The sequence below is a fragment of the Mirounga leonina genome, unplaced genomic scaffold (assembly GCF_011800145.1).
Source record: "Mirounga leonina isolate KUSES-001 unplaced genomic scaffold, KU_Mleo_1.0 Mir_180, whole genome shotgun sequence".
NCBI lineage: Eukaryota > Metazoa > Chordata > Mammalia > Carnivora > Phocidae > Mirounga > Mirounga leonina.
Window position 1 is genome coordinate 4,228,438 of NW_023270469.1, and position 13,639 is coordinate 4,242,076.

The 13,639-nt window shown below is 52.5% G+C and overlaps 1 protein-coding gene across 1 annotated transcript in view; it reads left to right on the top strand.

Moving 5' to 3' along the window:
• Positions 1 to 629: 629 nt before the first annotated feature.
• Positions 630 to 13,639, top strand: part of COTL1 (coactosin like F-actin binding protein 1) — a 40,322-nt gene continuing 27,312 nt past the window's right edge. The window contains exons 1-2 of the mRNA XM_035024678.1: positions 630 to 856; positions 1,117 to 1,199. Coding sequence (XP_034880569.1) covers positions 780 to 856; positions 1,117 to 1,199 — 160 coding nt within the window. The 5' untranslated portion in view covers positions 630 to 779. The remainder of the gene's footprint in view (positions 857 to 1,116; positions 1,200 to 13,639) is intronic.

Below are 13,639 nucleotides of genomic sequence, written 5' to 3' on the forward strand. Positions count from 1 at the left end.
AGGGGGGAAGGAAGGAGGGGGGAAGGAAGGAGGGGGGAAGGAAGGAGCGGGGAAGGAAGGAGGGGGGAAGGAAGGAGCGGGGAAGGAAGGAGCGGGGAAGGGAGGAGGGGAGGAACAGAACTTGAGGAGGAGGGAACAGGGAGGAAGGAGAAGGGGTTGGTGTTGGGGATAATGGGGAGAGGAAAAGACGAAGAGAGAAGGGGAAGAAAGGAAGGGAGAGGAGGTAAAAGAAGAGGAGGCAGAGGGGTTAGGGAAGTGGGAGGAGCAAGGAGGGGGAGGGGAGGAGAGGTCTACGGAAGGAATAAAGAGGGGGAGACACAAGTAAGGGGAGGGGGAGGAGGGAGAGGGAGTAGAGAAGGGTGAGGGAAAGGAGAAAGAGGGGTTGGGGAGGAGGAAATGCGGGGAGTAAGAGGGGGGAGTGGGAGACCGGGAAGGGGGCTGGGAGGAGCACAAAGCCCCTCCTCCAGCCCCCGCCACGGAGTTGCGCAACCCGCCCGGACTGGGATTGGTCGCAGGCCAGTCAAGACGCCCCGCCCCCGCGGCCAGGCAGCCAATGGCCAGAGGGGGGCGTGGCGGAGCCGCCTGGGTCCCGGCGCGCGCTCGGTGCGCACTCGGAGCCTCCGCCGCGCTCGCCGCTCGCCGCTCGCGCCCCGCGTCGCTGTCGCCGCCGCCGCTGCCGCCCGTCCTCCGCGCGTCCCCGCCGCGCTCCGATCCCTGCGGCCGGCCCGGGGGGCGCTTGGTCGCTCGGGGCAGAGTGTTCCCGCTGCGGCCCTGCGGCCATGGCCACCAAGATCGACAAGGAGGCTTGCCGGACGGCGTACAACCTGGTGCGCGACGACGGCTCGGCAGTCATCTGGTGAGGAACTTTCCATTGCTCTCCAAGCCCCGCTCCCCGAGCTCGCGAGGGGCCTGGTGCACTGAGCCGTCTTCCAGACGGGACGGATTAAGGGTCATCCCGAGCTGTCTCCCGCAGCCTTAACTCAGGACAGCGTGGAAGGCCAGCGCTGGCTTCCCCCTAGCCAGAGCATCTTTTACGTTGCCCTGCTGGAAGCTCGGCGCCGTGCAGCCACTACCGTCGCTCATGTGTGTGTGTGTTTTTCTTCTCCCAATCCAAAGGGTGACTTTTAAGTACGACGGCTCCACCATCGTCCCCGGCGAGCAGGGAGCGGAATATCAGGACTTCATCCAAGAGTGCACAGGTAGGGAAGCGCGCCTTCTGGGGGAATTCCTGATCTTTTGGGCAACTGTCAACGCGGGGGGGGGGGGGGGGGAGGAGCTGCAGAGGCCAAACTGGGAGGCGCCTGGCCACCCCGGGTGCCTCTGGCGCTGGAGGAACCAGATTTGAGGTTTTTAAAGCCTCATAAAGCGTACTCCCCTCTGGACATCCAGAGCCACAGAGGTGGCCGCCTGGCTCGTTGCTCCCCGCAGTACCCGGTCCAGAAGAGAGAGCTCCTTTGCCCATGCGGGTCACTGGTTTTTCAAGGGTCAACTCAGTGTGGTTCCAACCTCGCGTTTCGCTCTCCGCACCATCCCCTTTCATTGGTCAGTGAGCCAAAATAAAAACACAATCCTGGAGCTTATTGCCGGAGAAGGAAACTGTCAGCTATATCCTCCCTTCTCCCAGGCTCATTGTCAGTGTGCTGGTGACATGTGTGTGCTTTATTTGTAGAATATAGAGCAAGATATGACAGAGTACACTCCCTATGATGCCATTTACATGAAACTGTAGAAAAGGCAAAGCGAATCTGTGGTGTGAAGAGTCAGAATAGTGGTCACATTTTGGAGTAGATAGCCACTGACTGGCGTGGGAGGCACACAGAAGGCTCTGGGGTGTTGGAGATGTCTCATATTTCCATCTGGGAGGTGGGTACACAGGTGTGTACGTAGGTAAGAAATCATCAAGCAAAATATTGACGATTTGTAAACTTCTTGCCCTTCCCTGGGGTGTTTAAACCATTGAAAGAAAGGAACGCATGGTGTATGGAACCACAGACCCCTCAGTAGTGGCAAAAGGCTCAGCCTCCTTGGTAATAGGACCCTTCGGAGCGGAGAGTGGAGAATGAGCTCTTTCCGGGTCTCTGGTCCTTGGCTTTGAAACAGAGGCGCAGACAGAGGCAGTGCAGCTTGGAGGTTAGGCAGGAACCCTGAGCTAGCAAGTTGGGCTTGAATCTCTGTGTGGCCACTTCCTAGCTGTGTGGTTTTGGGTAAGTTATTTAACCCCTCAGGCCTTGGTTTCCTTACCTGTAATCTTGGAAGGCTGTTGTGAGGATCCGTGAGTGGAAAATGCTCAGGACAGTGCCTATACAAAACTACATGGTCATTTGTGAAATAAAGAACAAGTACGAAATTGTGCCATGGATCACGTGACGGGTCCTTTCCTTAACTGTTTCCTTAACCAAGTGATAGTTTGCATTTAGTCTAATTGAAAGAATATTTATGAAATGTCTGCTCTGGGCTGGGTGGTACGAAGGTTTTGTTTTGTTTTTTAATGTTCTTCCAATTCAAATGTCTTCCTGAGAGCTTCCTCTAAATCATCAGTCGTTGCTTTTGTAAAGGGTTGGTTTAAAATACCAGATGTGTAAAGTACTGTAACAACTCACGTTTAATAAGGCATCTAGGGCCTCTTGTGGAGAGTCAGTGGGTCAGGATTTGAACTCAGCCCCCTGACTCAGGAGCCCTGTCTCTCTACCACCTCTACACTTCCTCCCCGGTGGTGGTGGTGAATGCTTTTGCAAGTAGACTAAGTGCAAACTCTTGGCTTTCCCCCAATTGGGTGCACATCTAGGAGATTCAGCAGTATTTTTTGCCTTGTCGGATCTGAAGCTTTGTCTCCCAGGCCAGCTTCCCTCCTCGCTGACCTCAAGAACAGAAAACTAGCAGTTTCTTTCCTCCTGCTGACCATCCATCACCCCCCCCCCATCAGACTGGGTTTTGCTCCTGAAGCTATTGTTCTCCCCACCAAGTAGGAGAAGGTGACCCAGAGATGAAAGAGCATCCTGTCAATAGAATAGATTTTGAACAGATGCTCTGGGCCATTGGGCAAAGCTGGAAAGGCTTGGTGCAGTCAGAGAACACTTCCTTCCTCCCTTGGGCTTTGCAGGGGGTGGGGAGGGGGGTGTTACCCTGACCCTTCCCCCAACCAGCAGGGAGGCAGGGCTGGGAGTGCCTTGCCAGGGACTAAAAATGCTTCCCCTGCTGCTTGTTGATCTTGTGAATGGGCTGTGGGATCTGAAGGCTCCGTCTGCTTTGGCTGGAAATCTGCCTGTCTTCCCCGGCCATCTGTTGGACAAATATATAGGCGAGTTAGGGTGGCTGTGTCTGCTCCGGTTCGTCTTGGAAAAACGCGTTCCTTCCCCCAGCCGTGTCCTCATAACCCACGACAGAGGACTCAGAACGCAGACTAGTAACTTTATCCATGCAAGTCGCTGCACTCGACGTGCCTTGTCTCCATGACTGAGATTGTCCCCCTTCCACAGATGAGTACAGCAAGACCCATAGAAGTTAGGTGACTTGCCTGCAATCACAGTTAGGACTTGGCAGAGCTGGGACTCGAACCCCGGCAGACTGGCTCAAAGGCCCATAGTCTTGGCCTCATCTCTCTAAGGAAGTGGGTTTAGATTTTCTTTTTTTTTTTAAGTTTTAAGTATTGAGGTAATCTCTATACCCCATGTGGGGCTCAAACTCTTGACCCTGGGATCAAGCGTTGCTCGCACTTCTGACCGAGCCAGCCAGGCGCCCCGGAAGTGGTTTACGGTCTCACTTCCCTGCCGTGAGGCTTCTTCAGTATGGTAGGTTCTGGTCAGGCCCCTTGAAATTGTTTGTTTGCAGGTTACAGGAGACATGCTTGCCCACTTTTGTGAGGCAGAGAGGGCTCTCTGGGGCCCTAATTCCCAAGCAGGTGTCCCAACAAGCCCGAGGGGCCCATGCGATGAGGACAGGCTCCCCTTCTGGCCCAGCCTTCCTGTTTCCAAACCTCTAACAAGGTGCTCGGAGGACTTGGAAGCCAGAACCAGCACCTGGTCTCTCCCTCCGTCTGCACCTGGGGGTCGGGGGTGGGCAGGGAGTTTCCTTCTGGGCTTTCTCTCCTCCCTGACAGCCCCTCTTCCGGCATCCTCTCTGACGCACCCTTCTTTCCCACGCCTGTGCCCTGCCTGTTCCGCTTCTCATCTCTCCTCGTCCCCGGGCCTGGCCTCTCCTTGTCCACTGCAGCTGTTTTCTGGAAAGGTCGCTCGTCTTTGTGTTTCTGCTGGCAGGGTTTGGAGCTCCCTGTGCTCTGCTCAGGCTCCCCTGGCCCTGGATGCCCCTGGCCCCCTCCTTCGGCACTAGCCGTCCATCAGCGTCTGCGCTCTTGGCTTCTTGGCCCGCACCTCAGTCCCCTGAGAGCTTGCAGGTGCAGAGAGAGAAACCTCACACAGATGAGCTTAAGCCAAACGTCAGTCTGTAGCTTCCATTCTTAGGAAGCCCTGGGGAAGTGCTTGCTGCAGGTAAGGCTGCCCAGACTCAGAACCCCCTCCCTGCTCCATCCCCCAGCTCTGCGTTTCTCCTTTATTACTCTTCTTGGGGACAGGAGGGCCTGTTCTCCCGGGGTGGTGATATAGATGGCCACCAGCCGGCCGGGCTTCGAGGCCTTGGGCAGAGCCGTCCCTGTGAGGAGAGGGACACCCTCGGCCAATGACTTCAGTGGAAGCTTCCAGACTGACGCACACTCCTTGCCCTGGCTGGGTTCATGTGCCCATCCTGGGCCAGTCAGTGGGACTCTGGCTGGCTAGGCCTGAGTCAGTGCCCACCCCTGGAGTGGGGGAGGGGCAGCCCCACCCAAACCAGGAAACCAAGTCTCGGGGAGGGTGGCTTCTTAAGGGAAGAGTGGCAGTGTGTGTGTCGGGAGGCAGGCTGTTTCCAGAAGGGGGGCAAACCAAACACAGGTCCATTGCTCCTCACCTCCTGGCCCTTATTGCAACAATCTCTTAGCCCTGATCTTTCTTGTCTTATCCATTCTAGTCCCATTGCTGGAGTAATTCTTCCTAAAGCCCGTCTCTACCCAAGTGACTCGGCTGCTCCTTAACCTTCTCTGGCTCCCTTCTGCCCATGGAATTTGGCACAGGCTCTCTGCTTGAAGGTCCAGTCAGTTTGTCCCCACCCACCTCTCCTGCCCACACCTTTCTTTGTGCACCTGCAGCCCGATACCTTCGGACCTTTGATTTTGGAAGGTCCCTCCAGGCAGAATTCCTCTTCCCCATCTCTGCCCCCAACCAAGCCAGTGTGATGTCTTCTTTATTTCAACAGCCCAGAGTTAGAAAGGCTCTTGAGTTACATCCCAACTGTGTCCCTTGCTTGCTGTGTAACCTTGGGCAAGGACATCCCTTTCTCTGTGCCTCAGTGTTCTAGTCTGTAAAATGGGGATCCTGGCAGTGCTTACCTCTGACAGTGACTGGGAATGTGAGCTGAAATAACACATTTAAAACGGGAGCATAGGCCCCTGGTGCACGTGGCTGTGGTTACTGTTACTTTTTATTATTTTTGCTCTTGTAGCTCTTAGGATGACGCTGTGCTTTCTGTGCATGCCCCAGCTCAGTGCTCAGTAGGCACACAGCTCCTGATTAGCCCTAGTAGGCGCTCAACCCCAGGCTGGCAAGCAGTAGACATTCGGCCCCATGTGGGCGTGGGTTAGACCTTTGGCCTGGGTCTGCATGCAGTAGGTGCTCGGTACAAAGCACCTACTGTCCGGTGGTTAAAGGTTTAGGCTGCGTTGGATGGCCTGGGTTCCAAGTCTGGTCAGTCGTGTGACTTGGGGTAGGTGAGTGACCCACCTGCTCATCCTTTGCTATAACGTGGTCATTAGGAGGATTAAGGAAGCAGTTCCACAGTGGTGAGGATATAGTAAGTGCTCCTTAAGTGTTAGTTACAGTGATTGTCCTCTTGTTGGTGGAATTTAATTGATGTGGAAGTGGACTGTGTTGGTCTGAGAGCACCAGAAAGGTGGGAGGGTAAAGAGATGATGGGGAGGAAACGGGCATGGAGCTGCATCCGAGGGCCAGTGGTACCCCCGACAGAGCCTTCGGGAGCCAGGAGGAGCCAGGAGGAGCCATTTGCCAGGCTGCCTGGACCCGTGATCTCTCGGATTGCGGCCGAAAGGGCTCACAGATCATGTATATGTGACCAGCAGTGGCTTGCGCTGTCTCTGAAATCACTGTTTTGTTTTTGCACCTTACAAATAACACGTGTTCCTAGTAGAATATTGAAAAAGTATGACTAAGTGAAAAGAAGAGAAGAGAAACTAGGAAACTGGTTTCTGAAACTAGTTCAGATAACAGTTTTACCACTCAGAAATGGGTTCATTAATTCATTTGCTCAGTCTTTCATTCATCCTCCTTCCCTCCCTCCTTCCCTCTTTCCTCTCATGTATATGAGTGGCTCCTCTGCAGGGTACTTTTCTAAGCACTGAGGATAAATAGAGAAACAGAGAAAGTCCCTGTCCTCAGGGAGCTGATGTTTTATTGTCATTGCTGGGTCTTTCCAATGGCTACATAATGTTCTCTCATATGAATGTAACATTGTTTAGTCAATTCTTTGTTGATGGACCTCAAAGTTCTCTGTTGCAAGCAGTTTTATTTTGGAACGAATCCAAGCACCTGGGAATGGATCCAGTTTTCTGTTGGTATATATTGCAGAGTCGATCGGTTATGAGCATCCCTGGTCGAGCCAGGGTGTCTTGCCTTGACTTGGAGCCTTGACGCGCTGTGTGACCTTGGGCAAGTCTCCCAGATTTTGTTTCCTCCTCTGTAAGATGGGGATAATGATGGCGCGTCACGCACGGCGTTGTTGTGAGGATAAGTTGACACGATATGTATAAAGCTCGTGGGGCAGCTTCTGGTATAGAGTCAGTGCTCAAAACTATGGTTATTGTTAACAGAGTGCCTTCTTGAGGTGTTGCCCATCAGTGGGTAGGTTGAAATAAACTGGTTACCAAAAATCTGCGTTCATGGAGGGCAGTGTCAGCATGAAGCTTGATGGGGATAGATGCCCTGGTATGTTGGCTAGATGATGCTCTGGGTGCGGATGATATTCCCATGATGCTTTCTCGAGCCTGGGGTCTTCCACTCAAAATATCACTCACAGAGAAAAATGGGGTTTGATATTTTTGTCTGTCCAACATCCCATCCTTGGGGTGGAGGTGGGGGGCTTTTCCTATTTCATTATAATCCTGCACAGCCAATGTAGTTCCAAGGAAGTTGACTTGACTCTGCAGGGCCTACAGGGAAGGCATGTGACCCAGGCCTGGCCAATCAGAGTAAGCCATGCCTTCTGTTGACTGATTGGCTCGGGGTTGGGCCCTTGTGACTCAAGTCAAGCCAATCAGCTCCATCCCTGATACTTTGTTTTTTAAGATTTTATTTATTTATTTGACAGAGAGATAGAGAGCACAAGTAGGCAGAGTGGCAGGCAGAGGGAGAGGGAGAAGCAGGCTCTCTGCCAAGCAGGGACCCCGATGCGGGGCTCGATCCCAAGACTCTGGGATCATGACCTGAGCCGAAGGCAGATGCTTAACCGAATGAGCCACCCAGGCACCCCAATCCCTGACACTTTGGACAGAGTTGCCTGGAGAACCCTTTTTCTCTGGGATTAAGACCTGTGAGCATAAGGAAGGCCTGGAGCTTGCAGGACCCATGTACCATGTGGAGAGAGGACCTGTGTGAGGACTCAGGAACAGAGCCAGAGATGGGGAGTGGGGCCCGGATGGTATGGCTTAACCTCTCGGGTCCAGCCATGCCTAGAGCTCTCTCCTGAGGCCATTTGCTTTTAGGAGCCAGTTAAAATTTCTTTTTCTCAGGCCAGTTTGAGTAGGTTCTTTATCATTTCCATCTAAAATGGAAATGGCCTGCAGACCCCCAAGGTAGATGGCTGGGACAGGCTAAGGGAGGGGTATCCAGGTTGGGCAAGGAGTTCAAAAGCTCTCATAAGAGAATTGGCTCAGGAATCTGGACATATTTAACTTGGAGAGGTGCCTGAGGGGACATGACTGTTGTCTTCTGCGATTAAGAGGCTGCCATGTGAGAAGTGTGCATTTCTTCAGTGTTCCTGTGCCCCCCCAATCCCATGTGGTAGAATAAGACCAGACAGTAGAAGTTTCAGGGATAGATTTTGGGTCCACTTGAGAAAGAACTGTTTTCAAATTAGAATGAGCTCAGTGAAGGTAGTGAGACCCTCATCATGGGAAGTATGTCAGGAGAGGCTGCCCGACCATGTGGCATAGATGTTTAAGAAAGGGTTTGAAAGGGACCGTCCTTGACCATGCACTCTCCTCCTCTCTCACAGCTTCCTTCTCTGGTCTGTTCTACTCCCAGGAAGAGAAACAGAAGGTATTAGTGTAGGCGGGGGCAGGGCCCCTGTGGGATGAGGTCAGCCCTACCAGGGACTGAGAGTAGCAATAGGATGGTCCCTAAGGAAAATGGAGGTGTGTTTACTGTTAAAGAAAATACGATTTGGGGCACCTGGGTGGCTCATTTGGTTGAGTGGCCGACTCTTGATTTCAGCTCAGGTCATGATCTCAGGGTCCTGGGATTGAGACCTGTTTCGGGCTCCCTGCTCAGCAGGGACTCTGCTTGAGGATTTTCTCCCTCTCCCTCTGCCCCTCATACCCATCTTGTGCCCATGTGTGCTCTATCTCCTTCAAAAAATAAATACATCTTAAAAAAAAAAGGAAGAAAATATGATTTATTTTAACACTTGTTCAAGAATAGTAAGGCAGACTTTATTCAGGGGCACTGGGTGACAGGTGTAGGGACCAATACAGTGGAGGTTTGCAATAGGGGAGAGAGGTCAGTCTCAATTCTGAATACATACAAGAAAAAGTACAAATTTATTGTCAAGGAGCCAGGGAGCAAGGTGGAGGTTGGTGGATGGGGAGTTACCAAGAGGAAACTTCAGGGCTGAGGGGGGGATTCTGGCTGAACGGACCTAACAGGATTCTTGCTGCCGGTGGGTCTGGTGATCACACATCACCTGGTAGGTGATGGAGGATGAGGAACCTGATGAGATATAAGGGATGATCAGACATGGAGGATGGGGGATCTGGTTGAACTGACTTAGTGGGATTCTTGCTGAGATTGGGTAATGCACAGATGAACACAGAAGTCCAAAAGTTGAGACCTAGTTGAAAAAGAGCTCAGAAGACCAGATTCAAATTTGGTCAAGGGCAGACTCTTTGCCGTCACCAAAAGAACAGGGATGGGATGCAAATTGAGAAGTCCACTTGTCGGTGGCTCCTGCATGTGGGGCCATACGATACAATACAGTTGGAGGTCGGTTTCTTATGCTCTTCTGCCCGTGGGTTTTCTTCACCCTAGCGGCCCACACACATAGAAATTTCAGAAATTTGAGAGAGAAGGTGAGGAGAGATATTGTCTAGTAGAGTCGAAGGGAATATGAGGTCAAAAGGAAGCTTGAAATCTGTGACCGTGCTTTGAACTTTGTAAAGTCCTAAGCAGTCTATCAGTCTGTGCATTCAACACACATTGATAGAGCATCTCTTTTGTTCCAGGGACAGTGCTGGGTTATGATTTTTAAGTGGCACCCTAAGGCTACTGAGCCATTACCTTCATAGTTTTCTGCAATAGTCAGTGTCTCCTTGCCTTCTTTTCCCACACATCTGTTGCTGGGAGGTTTCGAGCCACATTGCATTGTTTCTGTGTCATAAGATGCGTGGGCTTTGTGATAGCTTGTTTGGATTTGCTCCTGGGTGATATTGGGGCTTGCTTTTGAATTTGGGGTCTTCTCCTTCCCTAGGGAAGGCTGTTACATGTCCATCTTCCTGATCAGTAGGGTGTCCCTTATTCAGAAAGCATGTTCACTTCATTGAATTCAATTGAGTTGTTTTTTTTTTAATTTATTCATGACAGTCAGAGAGAGAGAGAGAGAGAGGCAGAGGCAGAGGGAGAAGCAGGCTCCCCGCCCAGCAGGGAGCCTGATACGGGACTCGATCCCAGGACCCCGGGATCATGGCCTGAGCCGAAGGCAGATGCTTAACCATCTGAGCCACCCAGGCGCCCTCAATTGAGTTTTTGCTCCGTGCAAATCCTTGGGAGTTACTGCAAACTTTTTGGAAGTATTGCTTGGGGATCGAATCCAGGTGTTCCGTCCACCCCCTCATCTCCCCTCGCTTTTTCACCTTGTTACATTCTGGTGCCCCCCCAACACCTAGAGCATGGAAACCTGCCCACCCCCTCACCCCCCGCCTGCATAGGTCTTTGGTAATCCGGTTACCAAAATTAGTGGTCATTTCTTCGTCTTTATTCCACTTTATGTCCCCCCAGCATTTGTCGGTGAGCACAACTTACTGAAAACACACTTTCCCCTCCCTGTGGTTCCCCTGCAAACTCAACACTTCTCCTTTTACGCCCCTCATCTCTCTTGTTCTCACTTCCTACTGCTGCTTCTCCTTTCCCTTCCTGCCCTCTAAGTGTGGGTGTTTCCCATGGCTCCACCATTGATCATGGCTTTTCCTTCGGGAGATGTGGTGAGTACCTACTGTGTGCCGAGCCTGTAGCCCAGGCCAGAGGCAGCTTTCTAAACCTCACATCAGATGGCATCAACTGTTCTCCCTTTGGAACATTTGGTGGGTTTTGCCCATAAGGTCCAAATGCTTAGAGATGACACGGAGTGCCCCTTGTGAGCCCTCCAGTGCACGTCCCCAACACGCAGGGTTCTGACCTCATGGATGCCCAGATGCCCATGTAGGCACTTTGCATGTAATATTAGCACAGCTCACGTCTCTTATCTTTGACGGATGTGTATGAAAGGAGTAAGGAGGAGTTATCCCATTTTACTGATGAGGAATCTGACCGTTTCCTTGGAGAGTCAAAAGTTGCTTGCTCAAGATGGCATAATAAGTGGACAAACTGGGCTTTGACCCCAGATCTGTGTCCAAGCCCCCCAGCTTTCCCCCTGCCCTACCCTCCCCCTTCCCTGTGGCTTGTGGGCAGTCCTCCCTGCTCCTGCACTGTCCTCATCTGTTTTGCCTTCCTGGAGGACTTCTATACATCCTTCAAGGCCCAGTGTAAGTGTCCCCTCCGTTTAGATGCCCTCCTTGCCTTTGTGATGCTCACCACATTGTGCGGTGGTTCTGTGTGTCTGTTTCTTCAGTTCCATGGCGAGGCCCTGGAGAGAGGGACTCTGGCTCTGGTGGTGGCCTCCTTGGTGGTGAACCCCCCCCACCCATCGTGGTTAGCCAGCCCCAATCCCTTTTTCTCCAGGGGTGTGTCGCTCCCTTATGTGGGCCCATGAGGGGCTACCGTGCTTAGCACTTCCTCGAGTCACGTCTGTCGTCTGACTCTCCTGCTGGAGTCTGAGCTCCTTGGCCGCAGTCCTGGTCTGTCGGGTTCTGGGCCGTACCTTCAGCATCTGGAACAGCACCTGACATTCTCCCCAGATGCTGGGTGAATAGATGAATGGATGACCGTCCCCTGAGAGGTTTGAGAGCTGAGCTCACCCCTGGAAGGCATGCCATCCCCTGTCGACGGAGCAGCCCAGTGACCCATACAGACGTCTGCAGGTGCTAAGGCTTCCTGGCGGCTGCCTCTGCCCGAGCTGGCCTCTGGCCAGGGTTTCCTGCCCCAGGGCCCCTGCAGGGCTGCATTCCTCGCCCACCTAACTTTATGGGTTTGGCTTTTCAGATTCAGCTCCTTGGCCTCAGCAGGGGCAGGTCCCCAGAGGCCTGTGTCTGACCTGATGGACAGGCAGGGCTATTCCCTCAGCATTTTATCAGTGCATTTTGAAATCAACTTGCCTTCCATCCTGATTTGGTTCTGGACTTAGTTTATGGTCACCTATCTCATTTTTCCTGTGCCTTCTGTAACAGATTCCCACAAACTTAGTGGCTTGAGATGATGTAATTTTATCATCTCACAGTCCCGGAGGCCAGAAGTCCAAAATCTGTCTCATAGGGCTAAAGTCAAGGTGTCAGTGGGGCCGTGTTCTTTCTGGAGGCTCCGGGGGGAGAATCCATTTTCTGGCCTTCTCCAGCTTCTAGAGGCACCTGTGGCCCTTGGCTCATGGCCCCTCTTCCACCTTCAAGGCCACCGAGAGTGGGTCAAGTCCTTCTCATGATGCCATCTCTCTGGTTCTGATTCTCCTGTCCCCCTCTTCCTGATATGAGGATGCTTGTGATTACTGCAGGCCCACCTGGATCACCCAGGGTGATCTCCCCACATCCAGATGCTTAACAATCGCATCCGCAAAGGCCCTTTTGCCCTATCAGCTCACACCGTCACAGGTTCTAGAGATTAGGACGCGGACATCTTCGGGGGCCGCTGTTTTGCCAGCCACGTGATCTAATGATTTCATTTAATCTACACTGTGACCCAGTTTGATAGGCCCTGTTGTAATTTCCGCTCCATAGATGGGACAACGGAGGCTCAGAGATGTGCAGACACTGGCCCAGGGTTGCACAGAGGCCCAGCTCTGCTCCTGTCCTAGTGCCTGCCTCCCTGGCCACCACTCCCGATGCCCGGCTGCTTCCCTACACTTGCCACTGAAATTCTTTTAAGACAAGGAGGGAAGGGGTGCTTGGGTGGCTCAGTCGGTTCAGCATCCGACTTGATTTCAGCTCAGGTCATGATCTCAGGGTCCTGGGATGGAACCCGGCACTGGGTTCCCAGCTCAGCAGGGAGTCTGCTTCTCCCTCTCCCTCTGCCCCACCCCCCTCTAAAATAAATACATAAATCTTAAAAAAAAAAAAAAAACAAGGAGGGAAGACCACAGGCAAGCTCTTTTCTTTCCCCACCCCCAGCTTTATCGAGAAATAACTGACATACATCACTATCCGTGTGAGGCGTACAGCATGATGGTTTGATTTATATGTACCACGAAATGATTGCCACGGTAGGTTTCCCACGCATCCATCATCTGATGTAGATACAATAAAGAGAAAGAAAAGAAATTTCTCCTTGTGATGAGGACCCTTAGGATCCACGCTCATAAATAGCTTTCCACGAGCTCTTTTCTTGAATGCTAAGGGACAGGCCTGAGGCCCGTGTCTCTGGCTGGTGGCACATTTGTGGGAATACGCAGCTCGGAGGTAATTTTTCTGCCTTCCTTGAAGTGGCAAACCTGGGGTGGCCTCTGAGGAGCAGCTCGGTGATTCAAATGCCTCTATCCTTCCCAGGGTAAAATTCTGACTTGACGACTTTTGTCTGAAAGGATGTGCCTGGGAGGTCATCTGATCTGACCCAGAAGTAGTTTCATCCCTTTTTGGGCTATAGTTCTACCCTGACTATAGACTGGAGTGTATTATTCACGGTTGGCAAGTAAAGGAAGGTGCCGCCTCAGGCAGGCCAGGGTCCCCTCTGGGTCACGCTGGGCTTGTGGGGAGGAGGGAGCAGAGCCGGGCTCCGGGCAGCCCCCATGTGAGCCCCCTGCCCAAAAGAGGTGGGCCTGTGTTCACCCCCACGAGCCACGCAGCCCTGGAAGGGATGCCACTTGCCCTGTTTTCAATTTAGCGAAACCCACTGGCATGTGTCCAACTCTGAGAAAGTAGCTTACTCTCTTCTTCGACGACTTGTCATTACTCACCCACCCAACAAATATACGTCGAGGACCTGCTAAGTGTGGCCACTCTGGGTGCTGGGGAAATTGAGGGATCTAA